This window comes from Rhipicephalus sanguineus, chromosome 5, assembly GCF_013339695.2.
Source record: "Rhipicephalus sanguineus isolate Rsan-2018 chromosome 5, BIME_Rsan_1.4, whole genome shotgun sequence".
Lineage (NCBI taxonomy): Eukaryota > Metazoa > Arthropoda > Arachnida > Ixodida > Ixodidae > Rhipicephalus > Rhipicephalus sanguineus.
In genome coordinates, this window is record NC_051180.1 from 46,526,180 (window position 1) to 46,544,900 (window position 18,721).

At 42.9% G+C, this 18,721-nt stretch overlaps 1 protein-coding gene across 2 annotated transcripts; it reads left to right on the top strand.

Annotated features, from left to right (window-relative positions):
• The first annotated feature begins 93 nt into the window (after positions 1–93).
• Positions 94–16,736, top strand: LOC119393584 (phospholipase A2-like). 2 transcript variants are annotated; one of them, XM_049416291.1, is made up of 5 exons: positions 94–215; positions 2,166–2,288; positions 9,565–9,724; positions 10,885–11,034; positions 16,476–16,736. In XM_049416291.1, exons 2-5 carry the CDS (start codon positions 2,210–2,212, stop codon positions 16,648–16,650), a joined length of 564 nt encoding a protein of 187 aa, XP_049272248.1. In that variant the 5' UTR covers positions 94–215; positions 2,166–2,209; the 3' UTR covers positions 16,651–16,736. The 2 variants fall into 2 exon arrangements, with proteins under 2 accessions (XP_049272248.1, XP_049272247.1); XM_049416290.1 differs by lacking the exons at positions 94–215; positions 2,166–2,288 and adding an exon at positions 4,567–4,741.
• Positions 16,737–18,721: the final 1,985 nt, after the last annotated feature.

Here is an 18,721-nt window from a genome sequence, read left to right on the forward strand (position 1 = left end):
AATTAAACGTTGATTTTTTCTATGTAAACCAAAATTTTCTTTTCAGAAATGCTACGGGTTTCCAGCGAACTTTTGTTTGTTTTTGCTGCGAGTTACGTTGTTGGAGTTGAATATTGTTCGGCGACTATAGAGATCTATGGATCTTCTCCGCTGAAGAGCGCAGTAAAAGGAGTATCAAGTGTCGTGAGTAAAGCGGCATCTGCTTTAAAAGACACGTAATTAATTCCTTTCCATTCTTTACACCAAATAAAACTGAAACAATAATACAACATATACGTATGTGATCAGATTTGGTTCAACATGAAAAGGAATATTATGCAAAATGTTCACCCCCCCCCCCCCACCTTTCTGACAGCAATGCTGGGTGCGCTTTGGCAGTGGACTGAAACTTGATATTTTAAAGGGTAACTTTTTCTAGCTCCAAATTGCGCAAACAAATAAATATAGATTCCTGTGATGATGCTGCAAGAAGATTACTGACAAAAAATAAGAGATGAAAAAGTGAGGGTGATATTTCGTAGTACCTGAGTTTTCATAGAAAAGACGGGATTTGTTCGGAAACGGGGATAAGCGTAGTGCTGCTCTGCCAGATGGCGCCACGACACTGCACTGGAGGCCTCGCTTGGGCGGCCCTTGAGCCCATCTTAAATGCAGTATTTCTGTTGTATCACTTTTTTGCGTATCGACATGTTTTTGAATGAATTAGTTCCTGGGCTAGTTGAGTCATGTTTTCTTTGCACCTGAACATGCATATGCGTAATTGCGTTTAAAATTAAGTACACATAATGTGGCTATCTTTTCGGTGAACACCAAAGATGAGTTCGTATAATTAATGGACATTACCTGTATTAATATTTCCGTGGTCTCTGTGGAACCACGTGAGGATTTGCTCAGAGAAGGGCTACATAAGTTTTTGTGTAATGCGTCCCAGCCTAGAAACTGCGAATTCGAGAGACCTCGACTGCTGACCCGAAGGTCGCGGGATCGAATCCAGGCCGCGGCGGCTGCATTTTCGATGGAGACGAAAATGTTTGAGGCCCGTGTACTTAGATTTAGGTGCACGTTAAAGAACCCCAGGTGGTCGAAATTTCCGGAGCCCTCCACTACGGCGTCTCTCATAATCATGTCGTGGTTTTGGGACGTTAAACCCCAGATATTAATATTATTATTTCGAGAGACCGAGAGACATGACCAGATAACGCACGTACAGGTAAGAGCTTATTGTTTCGTTAAAATACAGGTTAGGGGTATAAATAATGTATAAATAAAAACGATAGCAGTATATACAAAACATATGGAAGACAATATAAATAATAAGCGCGACGATGTGCTCTTTAAGTTTTCTACCAACGTAAACTAAAAGTTTAAAGTGACTTTGAAGATTGGATCGGTCCATTATGCAATTACATGTATAATTAAAAATGTCAACTTATGCATAATTAATCATATGGTATTGTACCTAAAACAGAGTGGCAGTTTTATAGTATTTGTCTTAACAGCCATTGTGGAAGCAACGACCCACAAAAAGTTAAATTTAATGTAATATTGACGAGCGAAATATGTCTACCTTCTTAATAAAATAAAAAGCAAGATTATTTAATGGCGTTCCGAAATGTTATGCTAATTAACAGGGGATGTGATACGAGCTGACTAAATGCGTCGTGTCTGCAGGTTGCTTTAATATGTTAATATTATTTGTGCCATAAACCTGAATATTATCTTTCACGGGGATGATCTTTAACAAATGGCTACTAAAATATAGCCACTATTTCATGTTTCTTTTTGGCCCAGGCTAAAGTGGCCAGAGAAAAAAAAAACACAGTATTGCTTTCCTTGACACCATCACTCTTGCGTTTAATATGCTTTTTCATTAGAATGAAAGCCATCACAGAATCATCAAAGAAATTGCGCGACGAAAACACGGACAGAAGGAGACAAGTACAAACACAGCGCAAACTTTCAACTGAATTTATTGTGCCACTGGATCTGCGCAATTTCTTTGATGTCATGGACCACCAGCTATCCAAAATGCTGCTCCCATCATGGAAGTTTTAGTAAAAACAAAAATAAAATAAAAATGAAATCCATACTGTGAAAACCTTAGATCGCGTGCTTTAAATTTAAACAACGTTAACGTTGCCTTTTACTGAAGTGCTTATTCTTAGATTTGTGCCTACGCTGAACCATCGCATTGTGACGGACGTGAAAGATGGAGGTCACAGGCTTGCTGAGATTTTCGAAGATAGAAATGGTTCCGGCCCGGTTACGTGTAATCTTCTGGGTGACAGGTGGGTAGTGCTATAATTATAGAACATGACTTCATTAAAAATAATAAATGAACACGTGATTAAGTAAGCTTTTTGAGAAGGTTCATGAGTAGGGGCAGAAAAAAGCGTTAATATTCTATGCTCGGATAATAGGGATCGCTAAATTGGTTTCTAAATCCTCTAGCGAAATTTCTCGGAAGCACGACTTCTAGGCATGGGAAAGACAGAAAGAAAAAGCTTTAAATTTGCTGTTCTCAGATTATGAAAGGCTCACCAAATTTTTTTTCTCAATACTTTAGCAAAATTCTTTTTCAGTAAAACTTTTAGGTAGCAAGTGTAATAAGCTTCGCGTAGTGCAAAAAAAGAGCAAGAGAAAAGGTAGAAAATGGTAATCAGCTGCATGTCCGTGTCATCTTACCACGCTTCACCCGTATTAAGTCTTCAGCGCATTGCTCGCGTAGAATGAATGAATGAAAAACTTTATTGGTGCAAAGAAATTCTCCCGGCGAAGGTGGAGCCCTCAGTCCAGGGCCCCTGTGGCCTTTGCCATCTTGCGCGCTCTGACCCAAGATAATGAACGTGCTGAGTAATAATGAAACGTACACTTCATGTTACCTATTATAGACCAGAAGAACTTTGTTACGGTTGCATTGATCTAGGGCGCTATCTGCATCCGACAACGTATCACTTTTGTTGCTTTTTTTACTTGAATTGTGAGTATCAAGTATCTATCTTTTCTTTCAAAATTTCACACGAATAAGAAGCGGTTACACTAGGTAGTAAATTTCTGAAGCCATATGAAGTCTCGTATCTGACGAGAAAATCGCATAAGCATTGGAAATTTTGCGGAGTTTGTTTGACCTTAACGGAGGTTTGTATATAGGCCGGCTCGTTGACTAACTTATAATTACTTATTTGAAAACAGTGCTGTCGAAGCAGCCTGAACCGACGGAACAACTTTCAAGTTTAAAGTGATAGTATATTGAGAGGAGCGTTTTCTTACCACGTTCGTAGGCAGCCTCGAAAACAGAGAACTTTCATCTAGCATGATATCTAGTGGGAACTTGTAACTTGTTTCATGGCTGCGCTAAAAACACGGACAGCAGAAGAGACGTGCGCACGACGGGCGCAAACTACCAACCTTATTACTGAACGCCAAAGTAAACCTATATATGCACGAATCTCATCACGTGCTCTCTTTTCTACGACCCTTCGTTTTTTTTTTGTCTAAATCAAGTAACAAGTTGCAAAGGGAAGTTGTTGAAGCCTATTTTATTAACAAGAAAGCTGACCATTGCGCAAGCATGCCTTCTTTAACTTTGCAAGTAAAAACAAGGACACTGTGTGTCATTCAGACAAAGCCGCCTAATAATGGAAGCTCTTTTTGGAGCAATTTTTAGTTTTAGCGGCCACGCGGTTCTGTCAATTCTTTGGTTGTATATTTTTTGACCATATCATGACCATGCTTCAAAGAAAGATAGCCCCAGGGGGTGTGTGTTGTTAATCTGTCCCGAAGGGGTGTAGAAAAGAGAGCACGTGATGGGACTCGTGCATATGTAGGTTTACTTCGCGTTCAGTAATAAAGTTGGTAGTTTGCGCCCGTCGTGTGTACGCCTCTTCTGTTGTCCGTGTTTTTAGCGCACCCATGAAACAAACAAGTTACAAGTTTGCACCAACTGGCCCAAATCAAAGCATTACTGTATCTAGTGGAGATCGCAAGCTACCACCACTGTGAACGGAGGCAGAAGTGTCGAAGCGGTGTCGGCCTGAAGGCTCGAATATTGAAACGACAGTTTAAACATTCAAGGTCACTGTTGGAAAAGTGACATTCGTAGTTGATGTTGCACTGTTGTGCGCTATTAAATCGGTGAAGCAAATAATACAGGAAGACCATGATCTCACGACTAGCAGTTGAATCTTAGAGTTTGTTATTTTATATCTGTGGGTTCACCGCGCTGCCTCTTGTGCAGTTCTACGAGGTGTGCGGTATTTCTGTACGCTTTTTAAATTTTCAACACTTCTCTACACCGCTATTATTGATTACCCTATTAGCCTGACTGTAAACAATTAGAACTACTAACTTGATTACAAAGAGCCAATATAAATGTCACTGAATTTTGTGGAAAGTATTGCATGCTTTTTCAATAACCGACTTGCTTCTTTGCAAACTGTGTACGAAGGCTAATATAGAACGACCGCGACCGCGTATAATTTATTCATTTACGATTCCGCGTGCTGCACGTAATATACATTTCTTAATGTGTGTTTCCGCGTCCAAAGGTGTTTGTGCTTTTCCGACAGGATACTTATAGAGTATTTGTTGAAGTTTCTCCCAAGTGGGCTTGTTACCGACGTAACCATGGATGACATGGACGCATTGATAGACAAGTGCATGGACCGAGAGTCAGAAGAGAAAGGATCCTCCCTGTTGGATTTTCTAGGCACCGCTTTTAAAAGCCTCTTGATATACCCAGGTAAACGTAGTTATTAGTGACACAAGCAACGAGTGAGACTCATGTACCTTTTCCAAGCACTTCCGGTCGAGAACTTACTTCCAGTTTTTCCCAATATTTAGAAAAGGTGTTTTAGAAATAAAACTGGCACTAAATCAATGTTTCTGGTTCACGAAAAAAGTTATATTGAATACATTCTGCCACGTGCTACAAAAGGTTTTAACCTTAAAGGGGCCCTGCAACACTTTTTGAGCAGGGCCAAAAAGCGCTGCCAATCGGTAGTCGAGGCTCCCGAGAACACGCGAGCCAAATATTATAGCGAAGCGAGCGGCCTGGAACTTACAATAAATTCTCAAAGTCAGCTGAAATCGCTCCCTCTTCTCTCGACAAATGATGTATTAGGCCGCAATATATGACGCGATTGTCGGCAGTTCCACCATTGGCTGATGTTATAATCACGATAACACCCTCATTATTACCTTCGTTGTTAATTTTGAGTTCAATAAGTAGATAATATGTATGTTTATATTGTGTTATGCCATTAAAACACCGAACAAACATGAATATTAGCACTTCCGGTCTCACCGACAGCTCGTCTGCTCGTAGTTGCGTGGTTGCGTTTTCTTCACCATGCGCAGTGCCGAAATCGTGAATATTTCTGTGCTTTTGACCATCGCCGGTTGCCGTTGAGAGTGGCAGCCGTTCGAGTGTTGCCTTGTCAGCTGGAAACTGCATCATCAGCACGTTCTCACGACCGACCGAGGCAGCAGTGCAGCATTTCTCCGATAACAATGCTGGCGCCGGCTAGTTTAGGATACCTGTGTTCGCTGTATGGCGAGAGTCCCGTTCGCTGTCTGTCCAGTATGTCATCGAGCCGTACCTCGGCGTATCCTCCCCGTAGTGTCACGTTCCCGAGAAACCGCGACACAGCAACCAAGCAGACTCGCATTTTCACGGTAGCTGCAGACAGCCGGGGGATGGGTCCACGCCGGCCCGATGCCCCACGATCCTTTCTTCTAGTCTTTAGTTCTTTTTTGTCAGCCCGCACTCGCTGTGCGCCCGCATTCGAAGAGCAAACAGCATCGAAGTACCGCCACCGGAAGAAGGGTGCACGCAGCTTTGCCGTGTTGAATACGATTCAAGCGCGAGCAGTGCGACGAGGCGGTGTATCGGAGTGCGGGTCGAAACCCATCTCAGCTGTCATTCGTTCCAAACGCGCACGCAGGTTTGCGTCCATAGTTGGCAGAGCGATGAAAGCACTACGGCAGTTCGAGGTGCACACCCAACATTACTAAACCGACTCGCAGTTTTCAAGCACGCGCGATACACGGTGCGATGGGCTCCGCTCGACGACGGTCATGCAAGCCAACCGGAAGTGGCGCCACAGACCACGTGGTTACGCCGAGACCCCAGAGAGAAAAAAATAAAGAAAAAAAATGCCGCCGGCGCTGACGTAACTCTTCGGCGCCTCCTCGCACCTCCGCCCTCCCTCCCTTCACGCCCCGCGCAGCTTTCCGCGCGCTCGCGGCGTTATGTTGAGGGAGAAAGCTGCGGAACGTGATCTCGATAATTTGGTAACACCACTTAGACTTGACGGATTCGAAAAAATTTTTGCGGCATATGACTCGTGAAGAGTCATACGTCAATAATGAGACTATTCCAATATAACTAAGCAAGGTGTTGCAGGGCCCCTTTAATGAAAACCAACAGATAATGAAGCCGAGGAAGGTGTAGGGGGACGTTAATTATACTGTTTTAACTGTATTGTATGATATAAATGTGAACAAAGCAAAGTGGGCGAAAAGACAATTTGCCGCCGGCAGGGACCGAACCTGTAACCTTCGGAAAATTTCATTATTTCATTCAAAAGGTTTTAGAATAGAATATACTGCACTGGAGGAGAGATGGACACAAGACTGCCAAGATGGCTGCCAAAAAAATTAACTCCGAGCGAGAGCGCTCGCCGTCCCAAAACATCACCTTCCATCCTTGTGGATTGCTGACTCGCACTCGCCTCACCTGGTGAGCGGGTGGCAATATGATATGTGAGCTTAAGATTACTTAATCGAACAGCAAATTAACACCCAGGATAATTAATGAAAATTAACTGAATAAGTTCATTAAAAGAGCGCAGACGCATTTCTTGCGAGCAGCTGGGATGGTTGCGGCACCTCGCGGAGCAGATCTCAACCAATGCGCTTCTGTCTAGGTGGCCTCTGAGATCCTTTTCGGCAGCACGATGAAATGCAATGTTAACCCAAGGAATACACCACGGCACACGAACGCTGACTTGTGAGTGCCACCTGTTGTACCCAGGTGAAGGATTAATGCCGCCTCCAATTTTCTTACTCTTTCGCATAGCCGAGACCATTTTCGCGTGACTGAAACATAGCGCAAATGCGAAAAACGCTCCATCAGCACGAATTTATATATGCCGTTGAACTTTTAACCCCGCAGCGTGGCAGAACTACCTTTTGTGTCATGAACGCTTTCGAAATTTCTGCGCAGCTTCTAAAGCGTTCAGCTGGTGCGTCGGTCATCTGAAATCATGTGGGACAATACGCGTAATAGAAAAGTGCAAAAAAATAGGAAAAAAGAAATCAGGCCGATAGGTGCTTTATTGAAAAAAAAAAAAAGATTGTTTCGCAGGAGGCGAGGCATTTGTGACAGCGCATGTGTTCTGTCTCCTTTCATAGAGTTCAGTTCACCCATAACTAATTTTCGACGAATGGAACATCTGTTTCCTGCTTCCTGTAAAAGAAAACTACCGCCAAAATGCATTCCATGCGAACGAAACTGAAAATATATTTTCTGTCTGTCTGAGTTCAGTGGCCAAAGTGAACTTGCGAAAATTGGTTGAACGTTACCGTAGAACCGAAACAACAGCGGCTGCAGAAATGATGAAATGGGGACATAGAAGTCAGAGCGAAACGTATACAAGCTGATATCATATACAAAATCATTATAAACAATCAACTACTACTGTGACGACACGTTCCAGTTTCGTGTTATACCGATTCCTGTGGCAGAGGGATCAACCATCTTTTTTCTTTTTTCTATTCTTTTTGCTGGATAAACAGTGTAGAGACATCAGTGGAAAGTTTGTTAACTGCTTAAGTCTCGAGTTACCCGTGCCACTGATAAAAAAAGTTAATTTAGTCGTTTTAGGCCAACTATATGAAGCATACCTTTACGACACAGTGCTCTCTTATACTGACGAAACGTCATCAGAATCATCTTATTTTCAAGCGACTCACACGCGTTTGGTTTTAACATGCAGCAAATGGAACTGTCCTGTTCTGTTTTAATTGGCTTGCTGTGGAAGGGTTGAGGTTTGTATTACCTGGGGTACTCCATTTCTAGAAGTTCTGCAGCGGAAAAAAATGGTTACCCAAAATAAAAATTGAACAACTATAGAAAAAAACAACTAGCACACTGAAACAAGTTGTTTTTTTAGGCTCCTTAAATGCCATTTAGTAAAAAAAAAGCATTGTCTAAGAGGGAGAGAGAGCTTTATTTACAGAAAGGCAGAGAGGTCTGCATTGTCTAACGATCCAAAGTAAAATGTCTGAATAGTGTCAGGTGGCGAATGGTGCGTGCGTATACGGAGAGTCACCTAAAAATCGACGTTCTTGCGGCTTCACACATTATTAGTGTACTTTACCGGATGGTGCGCTGTTTTCAGTACTGGAAAATAAAAGCTTGATTTCATAAATTATAGCAGTTTTGTTTTGGCGTAATTCTCAGTCCGCTTTTGCTGTGTGCTCTATAATGCGCTTTAATATTAATTCCAGAGGGCTGAAGGGGTAAATGATGTTACAGCACTATTACATGAATTCTGCGCATTAATAATTATTTGTGTATGGTTTGGTGAGAGAGTGAGGCATGATGATGCCCAATGTATCTATGCTTTCTTTTTTTTTAGAACGACAGAGTGAAACAGTGCGACAGACAAGAAAGGAAGAACTTGAAAGCTTTACAAGAGTGTCAGTTTGGGCGAGTTGTTATCCCATGACGTTCCGAGTGTTTAGCGTAACTGAAACTGAGTAAAAGGAAACAAAGGTAGGGGTAGAACCACAGAAGGATGTACAAGACGCTGTCGTCTTGTCCTTCCTTCTACCCTTACGTTTGTTTTCTTTTACCCCTATTTGAGTTGCTCTAAACACTCCGAACGTATGGAAAGTTTTATTTACGGTTACCTACCGAAAGAGACGGCAAGGTTTACAGTAGCAGTGAAGACCTCTGAAAGCGCTGGTGTGGTGAGGAGGGCTACGGTAGTAAGGCATCTAAAGGCGCATTAATCTACAAATGAAATAGAATTTTAGAAGTAGCTTTTTCCCTTGCATAAAAAGGACAATTTTCTGAACTAAGCATGGAAGAAGAACCGCTTTAGTATTGTAAAGTACAACACACAAACTATCATACAAAACTACCGTCTGGACATATAAATTATTTTAAAAAGCGTGTAGCCCTTGTCAAGCCTGTAGTTTTTACTTTTGTAATACCAACGCTGATTAAATGTTAGCTAAGGCTAAAAAACGTTGGCTAATATTCACTGTGGTTGGCTATGTGTGACCATAATAACGTTATAAAGAAATCTTATTACCAAATTAATTTACTCAATTAACTGCTTCGCTCACTGTGCTACCCCGTACTCTGGAGTGCTAATCTGTACTACGCAACTAAATTGCTCAATTAAATGCTTCGCTGACTAACATAGTCCCCCCTTAGAAAATCTTGCAGGAAGTTTTCGTCCTTTCGGTTAACTTTGACTTTTTTTTTTGCATTTTGCACGAGTTGAAAAGAAATGAATACTGACCATATGGTATAAATTTTCCATGCAGGTACTAAATGGTGTGGTGCCGGAGACATTGCCAAGAACTACAACGATTTGGGCATCATCAGAGAGATCGATATGTGCTGTCGCGATCACGATCACGCCAATGACAGCATACCGGCTTTCGATACCAAGCATGGAATTGTAAATTTTAGGTTCTATACGATGTAAGCTTAAAGTGCGGCTATTTGGACTAGTTGATTAGATACAATTGAAGGGGTCACAGCACTAGAAGATATGGACAAGGCAGAAAGCGGTCGCCTCTTTTGTGTCTCTTGTCCGTGTCTTGTCGCGCTATGGTCCCTACGAATGTAAGCTTGACGTATGTAAGCTTGTCGTGAAGCTACAGTTTCAAAACTCGGAACACAACACACGAGAAATCATCCAAGGAAGTTTGGTATCACTTTGAGCTTGTTTTACAGTCAATTTATACGTTTTGAAAGGTAGTATCAGGAATGTTTAGGTAAAAATATTTAGTCCATTTGACGCCCTGCGAGGTTTAGCGGGCATTTGGGGGCCTTGACTCTCTAACTATAGCTCTGTCATCATGCGTCTCTCGTTCGGCAAGATCTACACGAGGCATTCAAGACCAGTTTTTCTTGCAATATCCGGCCGAAGGCAGTGTATGGCAGCATTATTCATGCGAGTTTCCTAGCGCGAGCTGGGCCGCTATTGTAAAGCAGATATGTATGTCGGCGGGGATTTTTCAGATGGTGGACGTAAAGAATGTCGGAGAAAATAATGTTTTAATCAAAATGTACGTATATATATATATATATATATATATATATATATATATTATATATATATATATATATATATATATATATTTGCATGTGATTCATATATGTTCATATGGAGGGGTTACAATCCCGAAAACCAGTCACGAAAGCAAAAAAAGAAAAGGCGAGGTGGGGGTGGGGTGTGTGGGGGGGGGGTTAAGGGAGGCGAGTTTGCTCCCGCCTCCACGTATGACGCCACTGTATAGTACGCTATGTTTCGAAATAGAGAATGTTCGGGATTCTGTGCCTGTATGTGTGCGTATTTGAGCGTATGTGCGTGTATGTGCGCGTATGTGTGCATATATGTGCGTGTGTGTTTTTCGTGTGTATTTGTGTGTACGTGTGTGTGTTATTAGGCTACAGTTCTTTTCATGCCTTTTATGTGACATTTATGGTTGTCAATGGACATCTACTTCTTCATAAACATGATCACGCAACATTACTTACAGGAAGCAATATGAGAGTGTAGACGCCTACTGGTATTTCACACACGCCTCATTGCCACATCATTCCTTGTTGCGTTTTTTTTTTTCGAACCTTTTCAGGACCAACTGTGACGACGACGACCGATTCTTTAAGTGCCTCGTGAAAGCCAGCAATGTAGTGACGGCATCCGTCGGCATAGCTTACTTCGACGTTCTCAAGACCAAGTGCTTCAAATACGGCCATCCTTTAAAATGCACCGGTTTCAATCCGTAAGCACACGCGCGTTAATTCGATTGTGCACCGCACCTCCCGGATCTAAGACCTTGTAGAAATCTTCATTGTGTAACGCTAAGAACGCTCTCTAGAGACATCACACGCTAATCATCTTATAGCCGCTTTTCGTTACCTTTAAATGTTAGAAAGAAAACTGCCTAGACATGTGGCGCGCAGGTTTATTATGAATTCTTTATGCTTTCGTATGATCTATTATGCTTTACACTAGACTAAAACGTAACAATAGTGACATGAAAGTATGGCGTTAAACATGAAGCTGTGATACAGGTTTGTTTTAAGTGCGGAACACTTTAGGGGCCCTGGCTGTCGTATGCTGTCGTATGCTGCGTATGTCGTCGCGTGCTGTCATCGCTTGGCGAAACGCAGGCAAAACCACGTATAGCTTAGCTATCTCTAGCATATTTTGAGCGCGCGCTCGCGCCAAGGAGAAGCCTTCTTTCTCTTGTCCTTCGAGCGCCTAGATGATGATATCAAAGGGACCGACAACTGGTCACAATGTGTGATTAGATCCTGGTAAAAATGAAAAGCCAGTGAAATATGCACACATATTCCTGCATTTTTTTTCGCGTTGTGAGCAGGATTTATATTTTCAAATCATGTTTAAAAGAAACCGGTATGTCGCTCAGCATAGTGGAATAGCCTTGAAGCTGGATTATGCAGCCGATCACTTTTTGCTGTACGTAGTCACGTACTCTGATGCTGTCATGCGCGCCATAATTAGTCCTGAAAATTAGAGTACGTATGTTATTATTTATTCCCGCTCTATGTTGTGCTGCTTACGAGGTAAAAGCAGTTGCACGGTGAGAAGCGGCGCTGCTTTCGCGGTAACCGGTGGAACACGTCGAGCCGCGGCGCATGCGCAGCAATCCGCAGCGCTCGAACACGAACCGCTCTCTCGCTCACTGTTTGCAGCATGGGTTGTCACTTATGGTTACGACTTCACATTCGCCGCAGATTGAAAAATTCTTATTGCAAATGTCACGGTGTATTGCACGTTACCGTTCAGTGATTAGACATTTTCACCGGTAAGCTTTCCGTTGCGCTAAAGAAAATGGGCACCATAGAAATTGGTTGTCGGTCCCTTTTAAGTGCGGAGCACTTTAGGGACCCGGGCTTCGTATGCTGTCGTACGCTGTCGTCGTGTGGCGTAACGCAGGCAAAACCACATATAAAAATAGAAAAAAAAGAGGAAGCAAGCGAGAAATAGAAAGAGCGAAAAAGAAAGGGGAAAAAATAGGAAGGAAAACAGAAATAAATAGAAATAAAGAGAAAAAAAAGGACAGAAAAAACGGAAAACGATAGAGCGAGAGGAGGAAAGAAAGAGAAAACCGAAGGGAAACATAGGAGGCTGCCGAGCTCCGCACTTCCTTCAGGCTTGGCACCACTAGTCCGAAGCTGCCTTAATCGTTTTATAGTAGTGAAAATCACACAGTTTCTGTATCCTGTTATATTGCCACGGTACAAACGGAGGAAAGCGCATGGCACTTTTTAGAAAAAAAAACAAAAACACACACACCATTGGTAGCGCATATTCTTATAGTAAATACTGCCAAATGTTTAGATTTATTCCAGCACCTATGCGAACTGCCTAACCGTGTATATACAAACATTTCACAGCAAAGCTGTATATGGCTAAGTTTCCGTGTATTTTTCCCGTGCGTCAACAGAAATTATTTGAAATAAACAAAATAAAATTTCTCCACGGGGTTGGATTTGAATGCTGGCTCCTACGCTCCCAAGGCGAGTGTCTTAACCCATTAGCGCCCAGCGTACTTTACAAAGTACACTTCATTTTTTTGGAATAGAAAATACACTATCCAATATTCTAATTTATCTGATTAGCATTTTTGATGCGAAAGGTTGCAGCAAGACACTCCTAGTCGAACATATTGACTCAGGTCAATTTTTTCTGTGCTACGAGTTGTTAAACTTTTGGAAAACGAGCGCCCGTCGAACGCATGTGACGACTACTACATTTTCTCAAATAATGTAAGGTTTCACACTGTATATATTGAAAAAAACAGATTGGTTGTGCTTCAAAAGGAACAATATAATCACGGCGAAGCGCAAGAATCAGCTGTAGCGCACTGTTTTGCTATGAGGGGTAATCAAATGTTGGTGTACTTTTTGTAGTACACTGGGCCTTTGTGAGAGCTTACATGCGCATTGTGTTGTATGTTGCCTCAGAGATCAAACCAGGTATTTTCTTCAGAAGAATGCCGTTTTACGGTCATTTGAGACTCGGGAGACTGCAACAGATGCCGGCAGGGATATACGAGAGCCTCTTGGTGAAGTAATTGTCACTCCCAAACGGCTGAGGAGGGGGAAGACGGCTGTGGGAATGAATGCCTTCTGCCTGATGGTACGAAAGAAATCGGGAAGACTGCTTCTGTTTTGATCCGGGAAACGAGTTTCTTTTCGTAAAGGGCAAAGACAATAGCATAGTTGCTATGGCGATGAACTATGACACAGTCGAACCACTACGCTCTGTAAGCAGATGATCATCAACTCAAAAGAAAAACGTAGCGCCGTCACGAAACATCGTCAGCAGCTAGAGCAATATTGGCATGGGAGAGATTCACCTCCACAATCAAGCTGCGTATAATTTCAGAATTTTCATTCGTGGGAGAATGAGATGGAAGCACCTATTTACACAGATTATCAACATTGCTGCTCTGAATGCATAGAGGATCTGCCGACCTACTGGAGGTTAGCAGACCCTCTATGAATCGACTGCTGTCATTCACCTGCACACTTGCAAGACACTACCTGTGCCGTGTACACAATAAAACTATCAAGAGGTCTTCCGTGTCCAGTATGCCTGCCAGACCCCTCCATCCATATGGGCATTTCACAAGAAGATTGAAAAACGGTTGAAGTGCACTGTCTGTGATAAATAGAAATGATGCTGCGAAAAGTATGGTGCAACGCTTTGCATGATGCGTCGCTGCTTGGACAAGTTGCATGTGCCAAAACAACTTTTGTATTAGTATGGCAAGGGCCAAGAATGCTGGCTATTCGTGTGCCGAGCCAGCTTGCATTGCTATCGCAAGAGCCCAGCGTACTTTCTAAAGTACAGTATCATAACTTCTGAAGGAATAGATGTAACGCTATGAAACTTGCCAGATGTTTTTGTCTACTGTAGTTAGATAAGTGCGCGAAATTTCAATTACATTCAACAAATAGTTTTTGCTTGGGCCTTAATGGGTTAACAACGGGGCTACATACCCAGGCTTGCAGACGGGGTATATATCTGAACCGTATGAATGCGTTGTACCCGCGGTGCGAAACAAATGTCAAAAGAAAACAATTTATGCACGCTTCGTTGACTTTCGTGATGGTGGAGTAAATGCCCTCTGCAAGACACGATGGAAAGCCGCCAATAGAATTTCACACAGGAAAATTCCGGCTTTGAGAAAGTTTGATGCCAAGCATGCGTTTCGATGGTCGCCCAATGCATCGTTTAAGGGGCGGCTAAAAAAAATTACACCATCTCCCGCTAAAGGGGACCATGAGGCGATGCAAAGCAATGTTTCGGCATGTAGAGCCCGCGTTTCAGCGGTGGAGTGGTTAGGGGGAAAGGGGAGAGGGGAAGTGGAGAGGGGGCATGGGGAGGTGGAGGGGAAAGAAGGGAGAGGGGATGTGGAGAGGGGAGGGGAGATGGGAGGGGAGAGGAGTAGTGGAGAGGGGAAATGGAGAGGGGGTGGGAAAGGGAAATGAAAGGGGGAAATGGTATGGGAAAGGGAAGGTGAAGGGGAAGGGGAAATGTGATGTGGAGAGGGGGAGGGGAGAGGAGGGGAAGAGGGGGAAGGGGTGGGGAGGAGAGATTGGAGGGGAGAGGAGGAGTGGAGAGGGGAAGTGGAGAGGGGGTGGGAAAGGATATGAGAGGGGGATAGGGAAGGGGGAAAGAGAAGGGGAGAGGTGATGTGGAGAGGGAAATGGGAGAGATGGAGTGGAGAGGGGAGGTGGAGAAGGTTTGCGCATGCGCAGTAAGGGCGGTCACGCCGCACACCACCACCACCACCGGATTGAACTCCGCCTTAAGATGCTTCACATCTAAAAGCTGACGAACGCTACAAAGGCGCTATGCCGAGGCCGCCCAATGCCCAATTTCAACCTTTGTTGTAATTTTTTTTAAAAGCGAAGCAGTTTAAGCTGTCGGTAACTTGTGCTCTTCGTAAAAAAACTATCATCATCAGGAACCGGCACGCGCTCTCTTCACTCTCTTTACACTGAAGCTGTTTAAGCTGTGGGTAACTTGCGCTCTGTCGTGCAAATTTTCTCAGGTGGGCATGCGTCACAGGAAGTGGCTAGCCCCACTACCGTGTAGAGCAGGTGCGAGTGTCAAACGAAAACGAGCGCGTGAAAAAAAGAGAGCGAACGAAATAGATAGAAAGAGTGAGATGGAAAATGAAGAGAAAGAAAGAGGAAGAGAAAAATAGAGACAAATAAAAGGAATAAAGACATAAAAAGATAGAAAGATAGACAAAAATATAGAAAGAGAGAGAAATATATAGAAAGAAAGAGGAAGCGAGAACTGTAGAGAGAAAGAGAGGAAGGGAAGAAAGAGAAAGAAATAGAGTGAGAAAGAAAGAAATGGAAAGAAATAGATAGAAAAAAGAAATACAAGAAACAGAGAGAACGAGAAGGAAAAAAAAAGAGAAACGAGGCAGGCCATCCAGCACCGCTCTTCCTTCAGGCTTGGCTCTACTAGTGCGAAGATGCCTTCATTTTTTTTTCACCTCTTTGTCTTTTGCTAAACAGCTTTTCTGGTCAACCACCTTCAAAGAGTGGAATGGCTCCTCAATTTTCCCTTTCTTCTCATCACTCATCAGTGTTATCCTAGCAAATTAATATTGTTATCGCCGTGCAAGTATGACCTGCTACAAGCAAATACACTCGCATAATGGACTTCTACATGCATAAATCTTCGCATGTTATGTCAATCAGAGCCACATTAACGCACCACATTACCGCCCGGGCAATATTCGTGACATACTTCGGAGTGTTTCCATACCCGAACGATACCAACAGCCGACTGAAAGTATTACGCCGTCTATATTATTTAGCACGAGATAAATCACTCTCCATATTAACTTTATGTTTGTAGGCAGAGCGAGGGAGTAAGAACTGCTAGTTTTAAATATTTTTATTACAATGTCATAGTTCCTAAACTGTTATCTAGTTTCTAAAGACAACAGCCATTCATGCTTGAATTTTTCATGCCGTGTTCTGGACAGGTGCGTTAGTTTGTCACATTGATCACGACATGTTGTTGTTGCTATGCGCAAGTCGGAATGATCGATAACAGAAAGCACCAAGTCAAGAGCCGTTGACAAAAGGCTGCTACTCGCAGTGGCATTCAAAGCAACCATGAGCAATAATATGCATCGTTCACAACTGACTTTCATTTCAGGTTTCGCATGCTGCTTCTTCGCTCGCCTTGCAACAGCAAGGAAGAAGACACGTCCGAACCTAAGAGATGGAGTGTCGAAAATCCGGCCAATTTTTTCGAGGCTTTCGTTAACAGCAAAAAGAACGCTCTAATGGATGCGCTCTCGGGGCAAGAAGACGATGACGCTGACTATTAAAGCTGCTGCTGATCCAGCCAAATGAACCACATACCAAAATAGGCATAGGATTGCTATATCAAGCAAGACTTAAATGTAGAAACATCTGGCAGGACCATGAGCAAACATGGATGATTATATATAAAACCTACGTGAAATGTACTTTCGGTGCACGGGTCACCAGTGCATTTAGACTGAAAGATGCCGTGCACGTAGTAAGTGACAATCACGTTAAAAGTGTCTTTGCTATTGCCGCTGCAAATATCTTTGGCGGTTGGGTCGTTGGGGCCAACGTCTCAGCAAGAGGACTTCCATTCGTCGGGGTCGCCCTTCTTTTTATATTCAACAAGTCTCATCACTTGATGACTGCGCCTTCCCTAAACTTATATCTTGTTTGGATTTGGCAGTTGTGGTGGGAAATAGGCTAAAAGAAATTTTTAGTAAAAGCTTTCTGCGGATAATCGATCCCCTCGCGCATCTCTAAAGAAAGTAGCATACATATTGTATGTTTTTCTTAGATCAACGTTCTTAGTTATATTCGCTTGTAAATGAGTACTGGCACAGAGTGCAGTTCCTGAATTCAGAAGCAATTTCAAACGTGTTTATATGAAGGACCATAAATAACGGGTAACATAACTGCAAATACGTTTGTATTCTGCTTAAGAAATAAATGCCACGATTTGCGGAAGAGGACAGAAAAAACTATTACTATCAGCGTACGCCTTGTCAACAGTAAAGTATGAGCCTCATGCGCCTGCTCTCTAGGTCTTGCACCATTGGATGACATTCGTAAATACGTGGAATTCGCTGTCTGGGACTTCCTAGGGGTGACGTCCTTGCTCAAGCTCTGAATTATGCGCTTGCATTTTAGCTTTAGTGTGCGCCGCAATCGCACAGTATAATTTATTTCAGGTACTGGAACGCAGCCGCTATGCGCCTGTCAGCAAGTCTTATAATTTACGGGCACGTGCCTTACTCCCACCAGCATATACATAAGCGCTGTTTTTTTATTTTGAATTTCTTTTGCAATGGAATACCTTTTTCAACAGTCTACTGCGCAAGCGTTATGTTATAGTTGTCATAGTTGCTATGAGGACTTCATATCTTGTGCTTGGCTTACCTGGGCATGAGTACAGCAGCAAAGGCAAGCTGTGACGTCTCCTTTAAAGCAGCAGGAAAAGTTGTGTAGAGTAGAACTTCGACAACGGTTGGTCAAGGCAACAATACGCAGCGAAATTTTGCGATGAGATGTAAACATTTCGTTACTTTCATTTCGTATCACCAGATAGATTAGAGCAAGGCTTTTGTTTCTGTGGTAGCTGGCAACTGATGCTGTTTTCTAAAAGATACTTTGATACACGTACAAACAAAATTAGAAATGCCCCTTGGGAGTCAGTATTAAACAAACAATTTTCGCCACTAGCTGGCCACCCACATTTCTTAGGCTTTCGATAAAGCGCTGCTACTTAAGAGAAAACGTTTCAGTAAGGCTGCCGAGTGCGTGAGAGACGCAAACGTGAGCGTGACGAATGCATCGGGACAATAGCGGCGGCTACGACGATCGCGTGTGGACGGTGGTGTGGCTCGTACTCTGACCATTCAAAGGAAGTTTACTACTTGCCTGTTATTGGGTTTCGTATAGTTATTAAGGAGGGATACAATAAATGCAACAGTTGCGATTTTGGCACTGTTGCCGTCATCTCTCTTTTTTTCCTTTTTCTAACCCTCGCGTCACTACGATCGACAGAACATACCATATCTGCGGCGAACTGTCGTATGTGCATTCATGCTTACCCACATGTATGCCATTTGGTAGCCGTTAGAAGAAATGTGGTCCTATTTGTACTCTGGTAAAGAGCCTTTTCAACTTGTTCGACGTGGGCTGATAAGGAGGGTTGTACAGGTAGCGGTTACTGCTCCGAGATGAATGTTTGTATAGGAGGACAACGTAGACCACTGTGCGCTTTGGTTTTAAGTTTTTTAGTAAAGCACTTTATGAAAAGATCGCTTTTCATGAAGTGCTTGGATCTGGACAAGTTTCATCTTTTACACGGAACAAGCAGAACAATAACAGCGTTCCAGAATGTGTTAT

Excerpts from the sequence above, each read along its gene's own strand:
- LOC119393584 (XM_049416290.1), top strand. The coding sequence starts at position 4,627 with ATGGATGACATGGACGCATTGATAGACAAGTGCATGGACCGAGAGTCA. Across the intron at positions 9,725-10,884 it reads AATTTTAGGTTCTATACGAT|GACCAACTGTGACGACGACG; the intron begins GTAAGCTTAAAG and ends GAACCTTTTCAG. Across the intron at positions 11,035-16,475 it reads AAATGCACCGGTTTCAATCC|GTTTCGCATGCTGCTTCTTC; the intron begins GTAAGCACACGC and ends CTTTCATTTCAG.